The sequence below is a fragment of the Cottoperca gobio genome, chromosome 16 (genome assembly GCF_900634415.1).
Source record: "Cottoperca gobio chromosome 16, fCotGob3.1, whole genome shotgun sequence".
Taxonomy (NCBI): domain Eukaryota; kingdom Metazoa; phylum Chordata; class Actinopteri; order Perciformes; family Bovichtidae; genus Cottoperca; species Cottoperca gobio.
In genome coordinates this window covers 10,604,873-10,625,530 of record NC_041370.1, presented here as the reverse complement: position 1 = coordinate 10,625,530, position 20,658 = coordinate 10,604,873, and the positions used below count along the sequence as shown (strand labels likewise).

At 41.6% G+C, this 20,658-nt stretch overlaps 1 protein-coding gene across 1 annotated transcript in view; it reads right to left on the bottom strand.

Moving 5' to 3' along the window:
• Positions 1-6,526: 6,526 nt before the first annotated feature.
• Positions 6,527-20,658, bottom strand: part of efna4 (ephrin A4) — a 31,549-nt gene continuing 17,417 nt past the window's right edge. The window contains exons 2-5 of the mRNA XM_029450716.1: positions 18,113-18,411; positions 14,339-14,407; positions 8,437-8,463; positions 6,527-8,242 (exon numbers count right to left, since the gene is read on the bottom strand). Coding sequence (XP_029306576.1) covers positions 8,139-8,242; positions 8,437-8,463; positions 14,339-14,407; positions 18,113-18,411 — 499 coding nt within the window. The 3' untranslated portion in view covers positions 6,527-8,138. The remainder of the gene's footprint in view (positions 8,243-8,436; positions 8,464-14,338; positions 14,408-18,112; positions 18,412-20,658) is intronic.

The following is a 20,658-nucleotide window of genomic DNA, read 5'->3' as shown; positions in this document are numbered from 1 at the left end:
AAGAGACAATGAGCAGAGGCTTCATAATCACAGCAGAAATGTGTTTTTGGTGGTGCGGTAAAAACACCGGGACATTGTCTGGAATGGTGTTTGTGGAGGGAAATTATACTCCGTTAGATTTACAATGTGTCTGAGGTGGGATCCCCTTGTGTGACTCAAACTTTGGCCTACTTGCAGGGTAGCCGATATAGGCATATACTGGGATAATTAGAGTCTAGTGTCTATTTTATAGCTATAATGTAATTTATTCACATTTAATATGTTACTTTGTTCACATTACTTTTAGTCTAGTAGGCCTAGTCGTTAGTTATCACCTGCAGTTAATTTGCTTAATTGTGGAAAGTAATTACTGTACACAAGTACACTTTTGAGGGACCTGTACTTTACTTATTAATAATTCTAATATTAGTATTTCTAGTTTTTGTTGCATTATACTTATTCCGGCGGGAGATATCGTCCTTTTTAGTCCACTACGTTTAAACGATCAGCTATATTTATGACTTACTTTTCGTTTTAAGATTTTATCTAAAAGAAAACACGATAATACAAATAAAACACTATATTATTCATGCATTGCTAAAGTCTAAATCAGTATCAATATCTAAAAATCTCTGAAAGACACAAATATGAGAAACGATTACAGATTTATGCAGCAGAATTTTATTTCTTACTTGTGTCCAGAGGTAGAAAACAAATAAAAAGGGCACCCGTGCACAGAACGTTATTCTACCATGTAAGGAAGCCTATATGTCACTTTAGCATTTTTTCTTGACATTGTTTTTACATGTTTACATCTCATGACCCCCCCCCCCCCCCCACACACACACACACACACACATTTAGGGGGCTCAACATGATCGATATTGAAACCATCTCCATCGGCTACAACAGTAACGTGCAGGTCTAAATACTTCTTCCGCCGCTGCCTTTGCTACCACTGCATTGATACTATTCTAAATGTATTTTGACATTTGTATGATATCTCTCTAAAGTTTATTACTTTTGTCCTTTTGTTCCAAGTCTCCCACAGTTCCATCTTCATCCTCTTTCAGTTGTCACTCCATCACTCTCACTTGCCTGTTTCATCCTTCATGTCTGTTTTGGCTTCACCGTATTCACCCACTATCTAGTGAAGTCATCACACCACTTCCTTCCTCGCTGCCTTTCCTGTATATTATGACTTTGGATTCTCGGTAAGTCCTCCTTTATGAATTTCAAAATGACGTTTTGATTTTGACCCGGAAGACTGAATCAGAAAAACGTCTTGGGTGAAATAGTTGGAGGATATGGGTATTGACTAGGGGGACTAAAAGTATCCGGACTAAAATACTTTTTATGTGTGTGTGTTTGATCTCTTAACTGCATATTTATGAACATCTTATTTTTTAATTTCACACTGCTGTGCTTTTGAAACAGGGTCTGTTTGAAATATACAAAACTGCAAACAAAACACTCTTGAAATACCAATACAGCAACTTTTGTGTCATTTGAGACGAAGTGGAACGAGCAGGAATAAAAAAAAAAAGTGGCTATTTCTTTTTCCTCCTGTGCATATTCAAACTTAATTGCCTCTCCAAAGACAGATTTTAGGTCGGCCGGTAGAAGTATTATCAGAGCAGCCACTAAAGGTGGCCTCCTCGTCATTAGGACCATAATTCCTCGCTACTCTGCTGAAACACCCCAGTGCATTTTCTCCAAATCTCTCTTTGGGTACAGCAGAATCCACTGAGCTAATAGTGTGTGTGATATACTCTCAGCATGACTTAGTGTGACTTTGTACAAACACATGTGACAACCCTTTGATATCGGAGTGAACTATCCAGTTCAGATGCAATCCTGCCCTGGTGACTGCAATGCTTTCCTTTAAAGGAATATGCTCCTAATCCAATTCCTCAGCAGTTCCTGCGGTGTAAAACGAGACTTGAAGCAGCATGAGACAGCAATTCAGGCGATGTCCTAGGAGGGATGCTTAACACAGGATGAATAGACACTCCGTTGTCAGGAAGCATCAGGAGAAAAGGGGAGACCTTTGAGTCTATGCAAATTACCAACCCATCTGCGTGTAAAGCCAACCGACCAGAACACGGGAAATAGGATGTTCAGTATCAAAGTGTCACACATTAAAAGTGGATGAAAGTAAGAGAGAAAGAAAGGAAGGAAGGGAGAATGAGGAAGGAGGCTGCTTTTTCTTTTTTGCTTTGCTGCCACGTGAAGTGTGACTGACTTTAGCTCGTTTGTGTCTGCTTTTTGGTGTGTTCAAATAAAGGCCAGTCTCATAATCCTAAATTTGTCACAGCTCGCAGTCCGGTACACAGAACCCAAGACCCCCTGCTCGTAGCCGCACTCATGGGCTGCATTTATATACGCCTTTCACGCAGCGAGCTCGCTTTAATGTAAAGGGCCAGGGTCTGTGAAGCTTCAACCAGCATGCTGAAAACTGATGAGAAAAAGTCTGTTCAGCTCAACTCAACTGGAACTCAACAGCCATTCCTTAAATACGGTGCAGGGTGTTAGAAAGATGAGAGATGTCGAACATTACAAGTACTCTCTATTTACCTCTTTCAGATGACATCTTGTTTATCCTTTTATTATTAAAAGTTAGTAGTCCTTGGGTCCTTGGGTTTCTCTTATGTACATAATAAGAACACATTTATTTAAAAAAAAGGTTGCCGTGTTTGTTGATATATTTATTGACAAGTGTTCTTGCGTAAGTGTAACACCATAACAGCTTATATGTGTTGTTTTTTTTGTCCTCCTTTTGTTATAATCTGGTCCATCCACATTCATCACAGTTTGTTTGACACAGTACCGGTCGCTGCTTTGTGAGCACACAGCAGAAATAATTACACTGTTATTGGCTACCTGACACGTGTAAAGGATGTGAATACGAGCCAAGCAAGCACGGTTAGTTTAGATTTTATTTAGAACAAACAAACTCTGCTTACGCCCGAAGAGGAAATAAAATCCCTGACTATTATTCATTACTTGGAAATTAAATAGCACACCGATTCATCAAGGCTGCAAAAGTATTATATGATAATCCTCAGAGGCTTTCACATAACATTCAGCAGGCGCATTAAACCTGGTTCGGAACCATGTGTGTTTTTATTTTGCTTGTAACAAACAGAACTTTTATTGTAAATGATGCGGTACTTTATATAAATATAATCAAATAAAAAGAGTTTAAAAGTCACAAAACAGATTTCTCAAAAGAGCAAATGTGTTATTTCAATAGTCTCAATTATTTAAAATTATTTTAGGTGACATTTTGGAATCTGCAATTTGATAAATGACATGAAATATGTGATTTCCTTTTGTATGAAGTTTTGGGCTGTCATTATCAAACGTCTAAACTAGCATCATAATTACATTTCTGCATCTGCACAATACACAAAGCAATAAGGAAAAATTCTCTATACTTGTGGTTGCATGGCTACTGCTGTTTTACTTCTGTATGTATATATATATATATATATATATATATATATATATATTACGTATGGTATATAATGAATAACTGGAGAAACAAGTGAAGTGAAACCTCCCAGAATAAATAAAAGGGATATTCTGAAATTGAATTCTGAAGACTCTAAAGGATGTGTGGAGGGTCTGCTTCACAGATTTAGCATCTTAAGTCAGTCTTTTACTCTCTACTGCATGAAGGGTCAAATATTCACCCTGGGAAATATATACTGAATCTGATTATAAAGTATTGAAAAAGTAGACGCAATATGTGCAAGAGATGTCAAGTGACACTTTGCTGATTGGTGGAGACTTTAACATAGTGCTTGATCTTAATAGTATTCAGAACTCCTTTGGAGGACTCTATAATACTGGGCACACACACACACACACACACACACACACACACACACACACAGCTGAGACGTTACCTTGAGGAGTAAATAACACTCAATGCAGATATGTGGGAGTGATGGTACCTAACAAGAAAAAATAAAACTGTACTCAGAGCTTCTTCATGAGAGAAGATGTTTTTATGTAGATTGAGAAGACAGGAGATTTCAAACTGTGATTAAGTCCCATTTCTTGATGCAAAAAGGTTTTTGGAAGGTGGTTTGGCAGATTTGGGCAGTTATGAGCAGAAATGACAACTACATATTAGATTAGTGATCTGAGAAGATCAGGGGAGCTTAAGTTTTGAAATCTCGTCAATAACATTTACAGCCCCATCTTGGTGAAAAAAGTCAAAACCTAACAGCAAAATCCCTTTCCCTACTCGATCAAAAGTAAATTCAGCATCTTAACACAATTAAGACTAGTAATAAGTCTAGAATGACACATATAAGGTACAGTTTCAGTGCTTTACAATCCTCGCATGTTTTAAGGAGGGAATGCCTAAAGAAAGCCAGCTCGGCCTTGCATCGCTTCACTGCCTGGAGGATTACGGATGTGCGACTTTGTTTTCCCTCTTACGTTTTCAGAAGGACACTTCCTGCAGCAGGGACGTCCTGTCACCTCAGTTCACCTTGATTCTGAAACATGTGAAGGATACACAGGTCACTTAATGTCTCTCAAGGTGTTGAGTAGACACTGAGAAACTTTGAAAAACATCCATCCAAAATTCAAGGTTTAAGAAGCGTGTGTCCGAGACATCTACTGTGCAATGAACTCTAAAAAAAGAAACCAGTGAGAGACATGCTACCCTGCAATTATTTAAAACTACATTTCATTTTACAAACACAGCAAAAACAAATCTTTTAATATATTTCAGCAGTTACATTTTCTGCTGTAATGCATTCAAGTATTTAATTAGGTATTTTCATAACCCTTAAAATATGTTGACTAGTGAGTGTGCCCTTAAGAATAAGTCTCTGTTCAAGTAATTACAATAGAACTACACAAGCATTGCTTCTATTAATACCCAGGGTTTTGTATTTCTGAAGATGTAATCAACACCGGCAATTCAAGCCTTAAATATTCAACTGAGGTCCAATTAAATACAAGCCAACTTGTGGTAAAACAACCTGCTGTGTTGAAATTCGGTATAGTGTAATTACAGTGTCATTGGTTGGAAAGGAGAGCTGCAATATGGCTATGGAACAAGGATTATTTTTTTTAGTCAGACAGTTAAAAACTAAATTTGCTGTCCCAGAAATTGTTTATGATCACAGTCGCCCAAGAAAGCCTCGGAGGAAGCTTTGACGTGGGGTTTTCATGATCTTCTAAACCTAAATTTATATACTATGGCAACATCCGTTCATAATTATGATGCGTTTTTTTTTTTTTGTTGGAGTGCGAGTTTAGTTCCAGCTGTAGTACATTGACGCACAGCGGACTCGTTGAAAACAGCAACACTCAAGTTCAAAGAAAATATCAGAAATGTTTGGTACGATTGTTCAATAGCATTTCCTGTATGGACTCGGGAGATAAAACTCAATATCAAATTATTACATAAAAGATTTGGTGTGTGCATGCTTCAGCTGGAATAAACAGCCTTACACACTCAAATGGAAATGGACACTGCTGCTGCTTTTTAAGTCCTTTTCCTAAAACACCAGTCTAAAAAAGTATCCCCTCACTTTCCGCTGATTTCAGTTCGCTTACTTCATCATTCCCAATGGAAAAAAAGAATGAAAACATGGTCTTTGGAAATTTCTTTGTGAAGGTCAAAATCCAAGCCAGTTTACAACATGCCTCAACAGTGACAAACATGTCATCAGAAGAGATCATAAACCATGAAATAGGAGCATTAGCCCTATTATCCAGGAAATTGCCTTCCTGGCTTCACAAGAGGCTCTACATTACAGCCTACATAAATGGAAATGCATCTAAAAGCTTATCTGGATGTACACTTCTATATTTAAAAAACAAAAACATCTCCTCTTGCTCTGTATTCAACCTCAGCCCCGTGTTTACTGAAAATAAATGCAGTTACTACTTTAAGGTCGATGTATTGGCAATGATGTTTCGGGGTCTATTAATACCGGGAGTCTATTGGAGTCTTATCAGGCTTCGGCCGCCCATAGATAAAAACTCAGCTCAATATTCCACTAAGTTACTCACATTACAATGGCCTCTTCCACCACAAGGTCATTTCAAGTCCCTGAAGTCTCCTTATCGCCATGCCCATGCGTATTACACTGGATGTGTGTGTTCCGCAAATAAAGTTGTGTGTATGCGTGTGTGTGTGTGTGTGTGTGTGTCGTCAGAAAAGACCTGCGGTTACATAAAACGTCAATACTTTCAAAAGTTAAATGACGATCGACTTGAAGCGTTTAAATGCAATCATATTTATTTTTGTTGTTCTCGCCACGTAAAAAAAAAAGAGGCTCAGATTGCAGTTGGCTCTTCACAGAAGAAGCTACATTCTTCACTAAAATGTGAAAGCAGAACATGTTAAACACAAACGTAAAGATATCAAAAACAAATTCCTAGTTGTACATGATTGTAAAATTCTACATCACTGAAATTATTTAACACATCTTTAAACATAGGTTTTTTTCACCCAAATGAACATAAATAAAACACTAAAAAAAACAATAGCATGACTGGTGTGATTTACAGCATGACGAAAAATATATTAAGTGCTAACAATGTAGTTTTCTTTTTTTTTTTTAAGATAGAATAAACTTTTTAATGAATTAAACAATACACCTATAGATTTTCTGAGCTCTAGTCACTCAAATATTGTGGGGAAATAATTAGGAACATTTATAAATATATAAAATTCATTCAATTTCAATGAAAAATACACAACTGCAATATCTCTAATTAAAATATCAAATAAAATTAATTGTTAATTAATTATGATATATCTTTATTAATCTATGACAGTCAATTAAAAATATTTATTTAAAAAATATTTGGCCAAAAGAAATCATTAAATCATTTAACTTGTGAAACTTCATTGTAGCAAAGCATATTGAAAATGTCAGTAAATACATCCAGAATATAAATCATTGTTTGTGTATGCAAGAAAGTATGTTGCACTTAAATATCAGAGATCAGTTTTTACACACAAACATTGAATTATGTAGTTAATATATCTTAATTTTGCAGAATATATTAACTATAACCCTTAAACCAAAAATCAAGGATCCTGCGTGGAAAAAAAACAGAAAACAAAAAAAAACAACAACAAAAAGCTTGTGTGCATATCTGCACACCTTGTTGTTCACAAGGAGCGTCAACCAATCAGCCTCATCAGTAGTCCCCGGTGTGTTCAGTGGAGCGAGGCGAGCTCATGCTCTCCCCGCTTACCCACAAAACCCTCTGTTCTGTGCTTTTTTTCTGAAGCGGAGAGAGGGCTTGGGGAGGCAGAACAACAGGAGGTCCAATCAGAGAGGACAAACTCTGTCCCAGGTCCATTGATACCATACAGCACCACAATCTAGTGTCCAGTTTCTGAGTTTATGGCCAACCCAGTCCAACTCCAGTTAAACCAGTTTAATCCCAGTAGGGGGCGCAGCAGCCCTAGTTGACTGTTCCAGAATATTCCCCATTTCCTCCAGAACATACCTTTATTTCCAAAAGTCTAATTAGTTCAAAAAGTTCAACAAATGTATCTTAATCAGATGCAAAAGACGTTGTTAAAATGTGTCAGTTATTTATATCTAACCATGTAAAGTGAAGGAAAAATGTCACCAGCTAACTGATTGACTTCCAACCTGAGTACTCAGTACAGTAGTATGTGTTTATTTGGCCACTTTACAACATGAGGCAGGTTCTCTAAAAAAGGTAAATACAACACAATAAAGTAGAAAATGAGAAACGGAACGAGGAAAAGAGATGAAAAGTGAGGAAACTTGGTTGGAACAATTCCTGACAGACTCATTGTTCTTCTGGCATCAGAGTGGGATATGAGTCTTATGACTAGGCCTAGCTCTATGTGTAATATTCTCTGTTACTACTTACACAACTGGTGCGAGAAAAAAACAGCAAGAAATTAATCACTGGGATTCGGCGTGTCGGTCCCTGAGTCACGGTCGCCCCCGTTCTGGAGAAGACACACAGATTCTTTCTGGAATCTCACAGCCACAAGGTAACATGTCATTTTGCAGTAATTTAGCATAGATCGCATTGCGTCATTCATTGTCTTGAGCGTAGATTGCATTGTGTACTTGACCCGGTACGGTGGGGGACAGGTGCGAGGTCAGCGGTGAGGACGGACGAGGAGGTCAGGTCGTCAGCAGGAGGAGGACGAGGGTGAGGAGGAGTGGAGGTGAAGCTGTCCTCAGTGAGCAGACACTTCTTACAGTATCTGAAAGACTCTTACTATGACCTATTAATCAAAAATAGGTCAAAGAAAGTTCTAATTTTCATGTGTTCAAACAGATAATGTGCCATATTGTTGCAATGAGTCCATTTGAACTTTAGAGAGACACATATATGACAAATGCAAACGTGCATACAGACATATCATAAAGATTCCTAAGCGTAACAATAAATAGGGTTTAAAATTATGTTGCGTCTCACCTTCTTTTTCTATTGACCCCTCTGATGCTGTAATAGGAGAGAGAGGAGAGAGAAGATTTAGATAAAGTTGAGGCGAAGAAACAAGTTGCTGATTAGTCATTTTTGTATGCTTAACTTTCTCAATAAAGCTACTGCTTTGTGGAACAAAAAGGAGCAAGAAACAGACAAATGACCAGGGGAAGGTATTTACCATTACTCAAAGCCTTACGCCATGAAAAATGAGTACTGACTGCCTGTGCAACCCTAAATATGTCCCCTATGCAAATTCTCTTAAAGGTCGGATAAAAAAAGCGCTTGAGAAGCATGGCAACAGGAAAAGATAGTGTTATGTAAATTAGAAAAAGTAAGAATGATCGAGATTATACAGAGGGGATACAGGAAATGAAAAAGAAGGAAGAAAAAAAAAATAACACAGAAAAAACTTCAAAACGACAGAGCGAAACCAAGAAGTGGACAGAAGATGAAAGGAAGAGCGGCGGAGACCCGAGTGAGAAAGTATGGCGAAAAAAAAAAGAAGGTTTGGAAAGATTGAAACAAGGTCAGACAGAGAGAGAGAGAGAGAGAGAGAGAGAGAGGGGAGGGAGAGAAAGAGACGGGATGGGGGGTTGTTTGTGTCTGGGCGTCACTTTCTCAGCAGGGGGTGGACTAAAAGGAAATAATGGAGCGAAGGATGGAGGGATGGTTAGGATGAAGGGATAGGGAGGGCGAGAGAGAGCTGATGAAGAGTAGAGGAAAAAGATAAAAGAAATAAAATACAGGTGGTGGGACTGAAAAGTAGAAACGGTTAAAACCGCTCAGGAAAAAAAGGAGCCGCAGTGTCAGCGAGGGAGAAGACTGAAAGGTCATAAAACAGGGATGAGGCTGCACAATTGCTGCTGTTATTAAATCGATCTATGGCCTTGAACCCACGGCTGACACTGCAACCCCAAAGACTCAAACACACACACGAAGACAAAGTGTGTATTGATGTCTGCAGGAAAACTACCACCTATCCACATCCCACTGCGACTGACTGAGCTTATGAGAGAGGAAATGGGACACCCAGAGCTCATCTGCTGCAGTCACACAGAGGGAGAAAGGATTTATTAAATGAGGGCTTAGTGTCGAAACACTGTGTTTTTCTGTAATATCCATCTCGCACCTACAGGTCCCTGCAGCAACATGTCGCTTCGACAGACATGAGACATTAAATTACTCCCAGGTTCTGTACAACTAACGACCATCCAGGGGTTAACGAAGCATTAAATAGCATGCTGGGTCCTGGCCTCTGACTGAGCCGGTGTGTGTGTGCACGTGTGTGTCTATGTGGCTGTAATTGTGTTGTGTTTGCTCCGAGAAAATCATAGCAAACAGAAGGTAATAATAGTCAAACATTTCAGGCTTTAAATAGCGCTGCCGTACTTTCACAAGATAGAACACAAATCATCATCATGTTTATTTGTATAAATACATTTAAAAAAGGAGAATTTTCGCCATCATCTCAATTTAAAAGGCCAAAGAATATTTATTAATAAGTTGTATTTTCAAGTTTGAATTGCGTTGATAAAACTAAAGCGTAAAAAATAAATGTGTATGATTTTAAAATCGACAAAGCATTTAAAATAAATGAACAAAACTTACAAATAATTTAATTTAATAAGAAAATAAACAGAATTGTTATATCACTTTAACTCCTAATTTAACTTTAGTGAGTTTTCATATTGTGAACATTTTGAATACGACAAACGTAGCTATAAAAAAAAAAAAAAAAATTATTTTATGACAATTACGAATATGTTTTAAAACAACCTTATAATTTACTTGGGTAGAGGAAAAACACTTTACTGAAAAGTATCAATTAGTGTGTGTGTGTGTGTGTGTGTGTGTGTGTGTGTGTGTGTGTGTGTGTGTGTGTGCCGCGGCACACTTCGAAACTAAATGTGGTAAATGCCTTGTGTTTACCCGGCTGTGTGTGATATGTGTGTTTTGATCCGACTTTAAATCACATCATTTGCGCACAAACTGAACACCGAGGACCATTAGTTCGTGTCAACATCATCATTTTGGTCATGGTGAGCTCCGCCACAAAATGGCTTCCATGGTGGCGTGACTGCAAAAAAATAGTGCCGTCTCTGCACTGCAGTCAGAAATATGCAGCATGTGTAACTGTACATGCACAGCCATGGCTTAATATGTGTGTGTGTGTGCGTGTGCGTGTGCGTGTGCGTGTGTGTCTCCAGTAGGCAGAACGCCCCACTGCAGAGACAGACACTGTTCCACCATCCCACCTCTCCTCTCCGCCATTTTACACACGCAGGAGCTAATGCTAACCAACCCTGACTGTTATAAAAGGAAAAATTAAACAAAAAATGCGAAAGGCGAAAAAACGCAAATCGCCGAAAGCAGTTAAATTCAAAAGTATCGAGTTTGGGACCCGAGAGAGCTCGGCTGGGCAAGCTGTGTTTGTGCGTGTGCGTGTGCGTGTGTCTGTTGTCCGAGTTGTGTCCTTGTGTGTATCGAGTTCAGAGGGTACAAAAGGTATTTGGAAGAGAATGGAGGGGCTAAAGGAGGGCAGCGGTGTAAGAAATTCCCCCCAAAAAAAATAAAGAGAGAGAAAGAAAGTGGGGAAATGGTGAAGCTCTGCAAACTGAAATGAATGCAATGGACTTCTCACAGCGGGAGAACGACAGAAAAAGAAGGGAGAGAGACGGAGAGAGAACGGGAATCAATTAGAGAGAGAGGGAAGTTGGTCTATAATGGTTTCTCACAGTAGGACGGCGGAAAAAGAGAAGGGCGGAGAGGCAGAGCGACAAGGAGAAGCAGAGAGCTAAACACAACAGGAGGAGTTTTAGGGAGAAGTTGAAGCAAAAAAAAAAAAAAAAGGTACGCAGAGAAAGAGGCGAAGCGAGCCGGTGAAAGATGCAATAGAGGGCTGCAGGGGGCCCGAGATTCCACATGACACCAGTCTGCTGATGCCGATTTAGAGCCTTGTTTTCTGATGCAACACAGACTCAAGCACCTTTCAGTAAAGCACTTTCTATAGCGTGTTCAAATACACGTCATCACACACACACACACCACTACGCCGAGAAACACAGCCAAAACTTAAAGCCAGAACATGCTTTACAATGCTGCAACCAGGATGAGCACACACACACACACACACACACACACACACACACACACACACACACACACACACACACACACACACACACACACACACACACACACACACACACACACACACACACACACACACACACACACACACACACACACACACACACACACACACACACACACACTCATTAGGAGCTTCCTGTGTCCCTGAATCTGTCCCGTGTGGTTTGTCGTGTTCTTCGGTTAAATGAAGGCGATAAACACACACATTCACACACTGCAGAGGAGACCGAGGGACTGGCGAGCGTTGGCTGACCTTGGAGCAATGACAGCGTACCTGACGGACCCTCTGTCATCACTCTGTCCTTTAGACCAGTGTGAGGCAGGTGTGCGTGTATGTATGTGTGTGTGTGTGTGTGTGCTCGCTGATAATTAATTCAAACACCCACAACGCATGGAAATACCGTTTAATCACATGTTTCCTGGAAGAATAAAAAAAAAAAAGTTGGGGAGAGAAAGAGGGAGGGTGCACGGTTTGAAGTTTAGATAAGAGATAAGATGTAGTTGAAGGACGAGAGGCTGCCATCACCGAGGGCCACACACACACACACACACACACACACACACACACACACACACACACACACACACACACACACACACACACACACACAGCCCTGCTACCTGTCAGATAAAAGGCAACCTGAGCAGGAAGGAACCAGAGGGTATGTGAGGTGTTACCACAGGGAACAACACAACAACAGCTGTGGTAAACCGCCACTAATGGACAGTCAAAGAGAGAGAGAGAGAGATAGAGTTAGAGAGAGAGATAGAGAGAAAGACAGAGACCCTCCAACTCTCCTTCATCTCCTCTCTCATCCATCTCGTTCACTCTTCTCTCTCCGGCCCCATGTATTCTCATCCCAACGCACAGCATACGTACGACAGAGATGGAGCGGGTACACCGGGAGAGTGGAGTCGGTGAATAACTGTGTTGTAGATATGGAGATACAGAACAAGAAAAAGATAGAGAAGACACAGGGAAGGTGGCGTGAGGAGGAATTGGGTGGGGGTGGTGGTGGTGGTGGTGTTGGGGTGGAGTCAAGGGGGAGGGAGGAGGAAGTGTAAGAGACTGCTATGGATGGTGCCTAGATTAGTTTTGCTCCAGTAGCGAAAGATCATAAAAAATGAGGAAGGTTGGAGAGAGCTGAGGAGACAGAGAGAAGGGGAGGATTAGTGCCACTTCAGGAATGACAGAAGACTAGAAAAGAGCGGGAGGAGTGGAAGACAAGGAGAGGGAGATCCTGACATTTAGTCGGGATTAGTTTTGGTTAAAGAACAGGATGAGAGGGAGAGAAAAGGAAAGAGTAGATGGAAGTATGTGCATCTTTGTCGGTCTTTCTAATGTAAACTAATGGGCTTTAACAGGACAGTCAAGTGTGTGTGCGCATGTGTCTGCCAGCATGCGTAATCTAGGCGATTCTAAATATTTAGATTATTTCCGGCTGATTGGGGAATACTGTCAAAAGGTCAGACGACTACATTAGCATTTTCTCACTGAACAACTATCTGTGGTATTTCTAATTAATGACAGCAGGATAATTAACATATTTAAAAAAGTCATCAGCCTTCACTCTGGTAATAACGCTGCAAATTACTCCCCGTCTCGCGCCACAACAGTGATGGCATTTAAGAATTCATTTGAGACGGATGGGGCTCTTTTTATTCGGTTTTTTTATTTAGTTTTCCTTTACACCAAAAGTGACACAAATTTAATCAAGGCGGTGCGGCTGGGAGGTATTTGTTAGACAACATGTAGGAATTTAGTGAATGGGTCTCGCACACATGTGGAGACAAACAACCTTTACGACCAGCTTTCCTGGAAAAGGGTGCATGTTGGTTCAGCCTGGGACAGCGCGACAAGCCCCCTGCAGACAGCACCGGGATGGGAACTGGGACAGACGTCTTAGACACGCATATGAGGACACACACACACACACACAGCCGGAGAGCACACGCAGAAGGCCAACAGACCCATGCAAGAACTCACAAAAACACACACACAGAAAAATGTCATACACATAGAAATACTAACTAACTAACTATCTCTCTCACACACACACACACACACACACACACACACACACACACACACACACACACACACACACACACACACACACACACACACACACACACACACACACACACACACACACACACACACACACACACACACACACACACACACACACACACACACACACACACACACACACGGCAACATTCCCAAGCGGAATAGGCAGCTCACTGGACTGGAAGACTAACATTACTCCAGGCGCTCTCTGGATTAGATCAACTCTGGGAATTCCACACTGGGACAGAGAGATGGAGAGTGGGAGATTGAGGGAGACAAGGAGTTAAACAAAGAGAGAGAGAATGGAGGGAGGGATTGGGGAAGAAGAAAGGGAGAGGAGAGAGAGAACTAATGCTTAAATAAACCTAAATCCAATTACGTTTAAAAGCCAATGTGGAGAGGAGAGTGGAGTGAGTCTCATCTGACAAGGTTAAAGATAATGCAAGCTTCTGAAGGCTAAATATGACTTTAGTTTCCTTGATAAAAGTTGACAATATTAGAGCATTACAGTTATTCAAAAAGAAAGGAGGAATAGTAGGGGGCGAGGAGCAGTCTAAACATCATGCTCTGGTAGTAGAGATGGGAGAGGCAGAGAGAGGAGTCTCTTGGTGTACAAAGGGGGCGCATGAAAGGAGGAACAGATGAAAAGAGGAGTGTACTCACTGGGCTTACAGCACACGGTGACACGCAACTTCATACATGGCAGAGGAGGGCCTTCATCTGCGGGTAGCGCTGTAAAGAACCAGAGACAGAGCGACAGATTTAAATATCTTGCCAACATATTAAACCCAACAAACGGTTAGTATTGCAAAAATGCTGAGGTCTCTCAAATAAAAAGAGTAATGTGTCCATGCTGAATGAAATCTTTCCATCCAATCTACTCTCTACTTTTGCAGAATTCTCATTAAAAGAGGTTGTTTTCCTGTTTCGACCATATCGACACCTCATACAATACAGGATATCAAAAATAAAGAATCACACCCTCTCCCCGTGCCACAGATACTAACACACTTCACAGCGAAATAAAAACAATAAAATACACCACCGAGAGTGCGACGATATCAATACTGATCATGGCTCACGTGGGAAAACAAGCAAACATCGGCTGTGTCACCTTAGCAATGCTTTCACAAAACAAATCTGTCTGGAAAGTGCAGTTAAAAGGGCTTTATATTTGAATTATTCACAAACAGCTGGTAACTCAACAGGGACCCACCACACAAGCTGAGTGTATGATCGCTAACAGCCTGTCTCACTTTGTATCTGTAATTTCAACTGATAAGATAGAGCACAGAAGAGCAGTTGTGCAGTGGTGTTATAAAGGCACCATCTACACCGGCTGAGAGAGCTCAACTCACACGGAAATAAACATCTTAACCATTTTGACAGCACATGTGGCAGCTCAAGAAGAAATGCTGTAAATAAATTAAACAAAAGCACGGAGGAGGCACTATTACAAAAATACAGGAAGTACTAACAAATACAGACATCCTGCAAGTCGTACACAACACATGTGAGTTACAGCACCGCACAAGTTAACTGCTTACTGACGAGCACGCCTTTACATGCCATTTGAATCTACTAGCTTTTTATTCCTGAAGCTTTTTTGACCTTTGGAGATAACTTAAAGTCCCCCTCCATCCAAAAACGAGTGTGTTATTGTTCCATCACTTGGGTGTTTGAGCTTTACGGTGCAGAATGATGCATGTGGCGAGTTTGAGACTCGAAGGCGCGAGCGTGTTTGTCCCGTGCTCACCTTGAGTCACACTTTAAGACGTGCGTACAAACGAGCAGGACTTTCCTCATGGTCCAGCATGCGATTTACGCAAAAGTGAAAACTTGAAACCTCCACTGCACAAACTCTGAGAATAGACTTTGGAGTGAAGCAGGAGACATCTTGTGTGTAATAGTAGTAAAACCTTTCATATGAACAATATTTGCATATTAATAGATTCCATACAAACAATGTTTTTACATCCGAGAGTAGTAGAATTCTTTTTGTAGTTTATTCATCTTGTTTTTTTTACTATAAACTATATAGAAAGATAATTATTCAGTATTCTTAGACGTCTTAAAAACATATCTTGAGGGGATCTTTGAGCGCTCAATATTTATTTTAGTTTCAACAATGAATTGCATAATTTAGAGTTTGCCTTTGACTAATAACTAAAGCGTTCTTCAGTTTTAGGTGTCCCCTGGAAACGTTGCTCTCCGCTGAACTTGTTCCATGTTAGGAGCAGCCAGTCCATCAGAGGATGTCAAGGTGCTTCCTGTTTGTGTGGATCCACACATGGAGAACCAACGGGCGTCGGTCAGCAGGTCAGGCAGAGATCCAGCGACGTGTTGTCAGTGTCATAGTCTGTGGGAGCCGCTAGGCTGAGCCCGGCTCAGACTGAGCCAACTAATGCCATTAGTGTTTCTAATACTATTGTACTGCTCTCCCAGGCTAATGCCATTATACTGTCTCCAGTGCTAGCAGCCCATTCAGCACACAGACCCCAGAGCCAGACATTTGGACCAACTTTACGCCTTATCTTTGATGTGGACAAAACACACACAATCGCTCTGAGCCCGACGTGGCCCGACCAGAGAGGGGGGACACCCATTGTTGCTTTTCACTGAACTGGCCCGAACAACCACAATAGCCCAGTGTGTGTGTGTGTACATGTATACATGTGTGCGTTAGTGTGTGTGTGTGTGTGTGTGTGGAAGCACTCTCTCATGCCTTGACAATGCTCCATTGTCCGTCGGACCGCAACAGTAATTTATGTAAAGATTCTTTCTTTCTCTTCGTCTCATCCATCCCTTTTCTCCATCGCTTTTGTTGCTCTCCCTTTTCTTTCTCCAGTGTAGATTCCTCTCATCCCTGCCCCCTCCCTTCCTGTACTGTCAGACTGTGTCCATCTTTTGCTCTCTCTCTCTCTCTCCCTCTGTCACTCCTCCACGCTTCTCTACCTCCGTCTGCTTCTCTGCCTGCTCCCCCCCCCACCCCTCCTCACTGTCGTCCTATATTGATCTCCATTTCTTCCTCCTACACTTTGCCGTCCCTCCATCTCTTTGTTGTCACCCTTCCATACCGCATTCACTTGACTTTTTTCATTCTCTGCCTTGTTTCATGTCCTCCCCCCCCCCCTCTTCGTTGGACTGACACCAGAAGTTGTAAAAAAAGTAAGAAAAAATAAAAACTGTCAACTGATTTTACAGCCACTAAGCCATCTTCTGTGTCTCCCTCACTCCCTTTTCTCCCTCCAGTGGTTTAAAATAAATGAGTGAGAGGAGGCGAGCACAGGAGAGTTTAATGTGCAAAGAAGAAACCTTGAGCAAAACAACAGCCTACAGGTTTAAGAAAACATCAAATCAATGTCATTCAGAATGAATTTATGGAAAGTATTAATGCTATAAGCTGCACACACACACACACACACACACACACACACACACACACACACACACACAAACACAAACACACACACACACACACACACACACTTACATACATTAGGGCTGCCCGGCCACCATACTTCCTCCAACACAGGTGTCTGATGAACTGCAACATCAAATATTTACATATTTTCTATTTTTGGGCTGTTTTACTTGGTTTCCACTGTATGGGGCCAGAAGTGAATCGCTTTGCTAGAATAGAAATGGCTCACATAACATTAAGTGATGATCCACTTTGCATATTAAAAACACACACCTTTTAGCCATGTATTGAACAATAATATTAATGTATTATTATTGTTATTATCAATAAGAAGCAGATTATCTCAGTCTTTAGTGTTCAACTCCGATGGTTGGGGATAGGATTACCTAAGGATGTTACACAATTCTAGCCGTTTTCAAAGCTTGAACTTTGATTTTTGCTTATCGAGTTATGAATATTTAATGCTTGAGTGAAAGACTTTGTTTTCAAGAGCTCATTTTTCAAGCATTTTTCCAGCTTGTTAATAGCAAGGACACGCTACTTTTCTTTGCCTAATGTGATAATAAACTGAACGTTTGGGCTATTTGACTATTGCATGTACATAACAAGCACTTTGGAGGTGTAATCTTTGGCTTTAGGAAATTGTGATGGGCAGTTTTAACTACTGTTTTGTATGTTTCATAGACAATGAATAGATTCCTTCAGAAAATAGTCCACAGATGAATTGGTAATCAAATGAATTTGCAGTCCTAACCAACCAAAACGTGTCCCCATTAAAACTAGAAAATCCACAAACTGTATTATTTGATTCGACTGAATAAAGATTTTGTGTGGCTGCTTTAAAAAAACAAACTAATTCAGAAGTTAGGCATATTTTGTTTAACAAATAGGCGTTGAGGACTATCAAACTATTTCAAATGATACCCAGCCCTACTTGTGACCCACTTGAACCTCTGAACCACCCACCCCCACCCCAACACACACACAGAAACACACACACATCCTCTACTCACAGCTGTAGTAGTAGTTGTGCCCTGGCAGAAACTCAAACCCCAGCGAGAAGGGGGTGAACCTTTGGATCTTCTCAGAGAAGCGCACTGGTCCAAACGGAGCGTAGGGGGTGTTACACTCCCACCTCTTGATGGCCTCTCTGGTCTCCACGCAGCCCTGGAAAGTGCCCTCTCCCACCAGGTAGAGGGCCAGCGTCTCCGGCTGCCCGGGGCCCTGCGACCCCTTGTTGGGGTAATGTGGGCAGTAAATGTCCAGGTAGTCATTCAGATTCATCTGGACGGACATATCTCCCGCCGTTAACCTGGAAGGAAGAACGACAAATGACCTTAATATTTCACGTAACGATCACACAGAGTAATACGTGACTGAAGGGGAAAGAGAGGCGGTGATTAAACACACACGGAGAGAAGACAGATGACAGGTATTCCATAATTCCTTCGTGCCGGGAGGAATGTGGATAGTTACAGCAGATGGATAGTTCATCAATATTCCACATAACGATTACACAGGGTGATAAAGCAAAGTTGTGCAGGTCTTAAAGAATGTTCTTTAATTTGATATATCACAATGATATGGCTGCATTTTACTTCCAGGCCAGCAAGGGAGCGGTGTTGAGCGAGAGAGCGAGAACAACAATCCCTCATATGCTAATTAAGACCATTGAGGGGAGTTCAGTGTAAAATAAACTTGACTCCCTCTGCTTTCCGCTCTCCCACTACACAGCACAGATACACACGGGCGTGTGAAAACGTATGTGGACGGGCACGCGCATGCACAACCACGTCTTCAGTCAAGGTTGACTGGCTTTAGGCATAACAACAACTCTGGACAAGACAGCATCATTAGAACAGAAGAGCTGCATAATGCATGCTCCTTTAGACTGCAGATTCTGACTTCCTGTCAGCTACAGTATAAAGAGTTACCCGTGCACAAACTAATACGGAAGAAGAAAGGATGTGAGAAAAAATTGGTGGGAAGTCGATGTAGGACAAAGTAATAGGAGGTGAATTCAACATGAAGAAATCATAACAGCATGAAAAGACAAAGCAGGAGACGGCAAATGAGGAGAGAAATGTGTGACAAATGGAGGGAAGGAATGCGAGCGATGGGGTGACATGAGACGAGGCCCAGAGGAAGACAGATGGAGACTGACGAATAGAGAGCTGTTGAGACAGGTTAGAGCAGACAGATGGAACAAAATAAGAATGAATAAGAACGCCAAAAGGAGAGGAAAGTTGGATGAACAGGTGGGGAAAAAGTGGAGTAAAGAGAAAAGAAAGTAAAGTGTTTTAATTAGCGACCCCAGAGAGTCTGAGTGCAGACACACTGAGAGGAGAACAACGGAGTGGAAGGAAGAGAGGAGACGGACTTTAATTGGGCTCCTCTTCGCATGGAGCGCAGGAGAAAAGAATAAGGGGCAGAATGTGGCTTGGGCAGAAGGTTCAGGTCCATCAGTGGGAGTCTTTATAGAGGGGTGACAGAGCGGAGGAGAGAGGAAGGGAGTGCTGGGCTTCAGTGAAGGGGATCATAGGAGGGAAAAAGAGCGCGGAATTGGGAGAGGAGGATCGGCGGTGGGCGGCGGAGTAGTCTTAAGTTAAGTAGGCCGACAGAGAGGAGACCAAAAGAATAAATGAGAGGAAGAATGAGTGCGGAGAGGGAGGAGCTGATGAAATACTGAAATGAAACAGATAGACATGACAGGAAGCAGGAGAACAAGATGGTCCAGCAAATCTGCAGAGGGTGCCAATGAAGGATGGAGCAATGAGAGGAGGGATGACAAGACACTGTCGGAGAGAAGGAGGAGCCATATTGCGTGACTGAAAAACTGAAATACAAATCCACATTTCAACCTGAATGTGGGCACAATGGTGATAGAGTGTGTGTGTGTGTGTGTGTGTGTGTGTGTGTGTGTGTGTGTGTGTGTGTGTGTGTGTGTGTGTGTGTGTGTGTCGAGGGATTTAGGTGAGACCCTGGAGGCAGGTCTCACCAAAAGCTGCTTCCTGCTCAATAGCTAGCGCGAAGAATTGGCGATCTATCTATCTACGTGACAGGACACCATCGATCGGACTCAGGACACACACACACTCCCGTGATCAATATCACCTCTGTGAAACTGTGCGTGTGTGGCCACATCCTGATAGCTCTATTACCTGTGTGTGCTAATTACAGCCAAACAAAGGAACTTGATTGTCTGGTTAGGGGAACACAAAAGCACATAAGCCATAGCACACACACACACACACACACTTACTCTTTGTACTACCTGTGGTGCTTTCTGAGGCATCTCCGAGGTAGAGGGATGTTTACTTAGGTGCACCAGCTGTGGAAGTGTGTGAGTGCAGGTGTGTGCGCAAATGTGTATGTAATAATAGACGTGTGCTGTGTCAACACGCTGCACCCCCTGCTATACATGTCATTCACCTCAAGCTTCTTCTGCACTGCTCAGGTCCCGTTTCCCCCCCGCGATCTGCATTCCCCCTTCGTCTCCTCCCTGCTCTCTCCACTTTGGAGGCAGAATCTTCTCCTGCTCTCGTTCCTATTTATGACT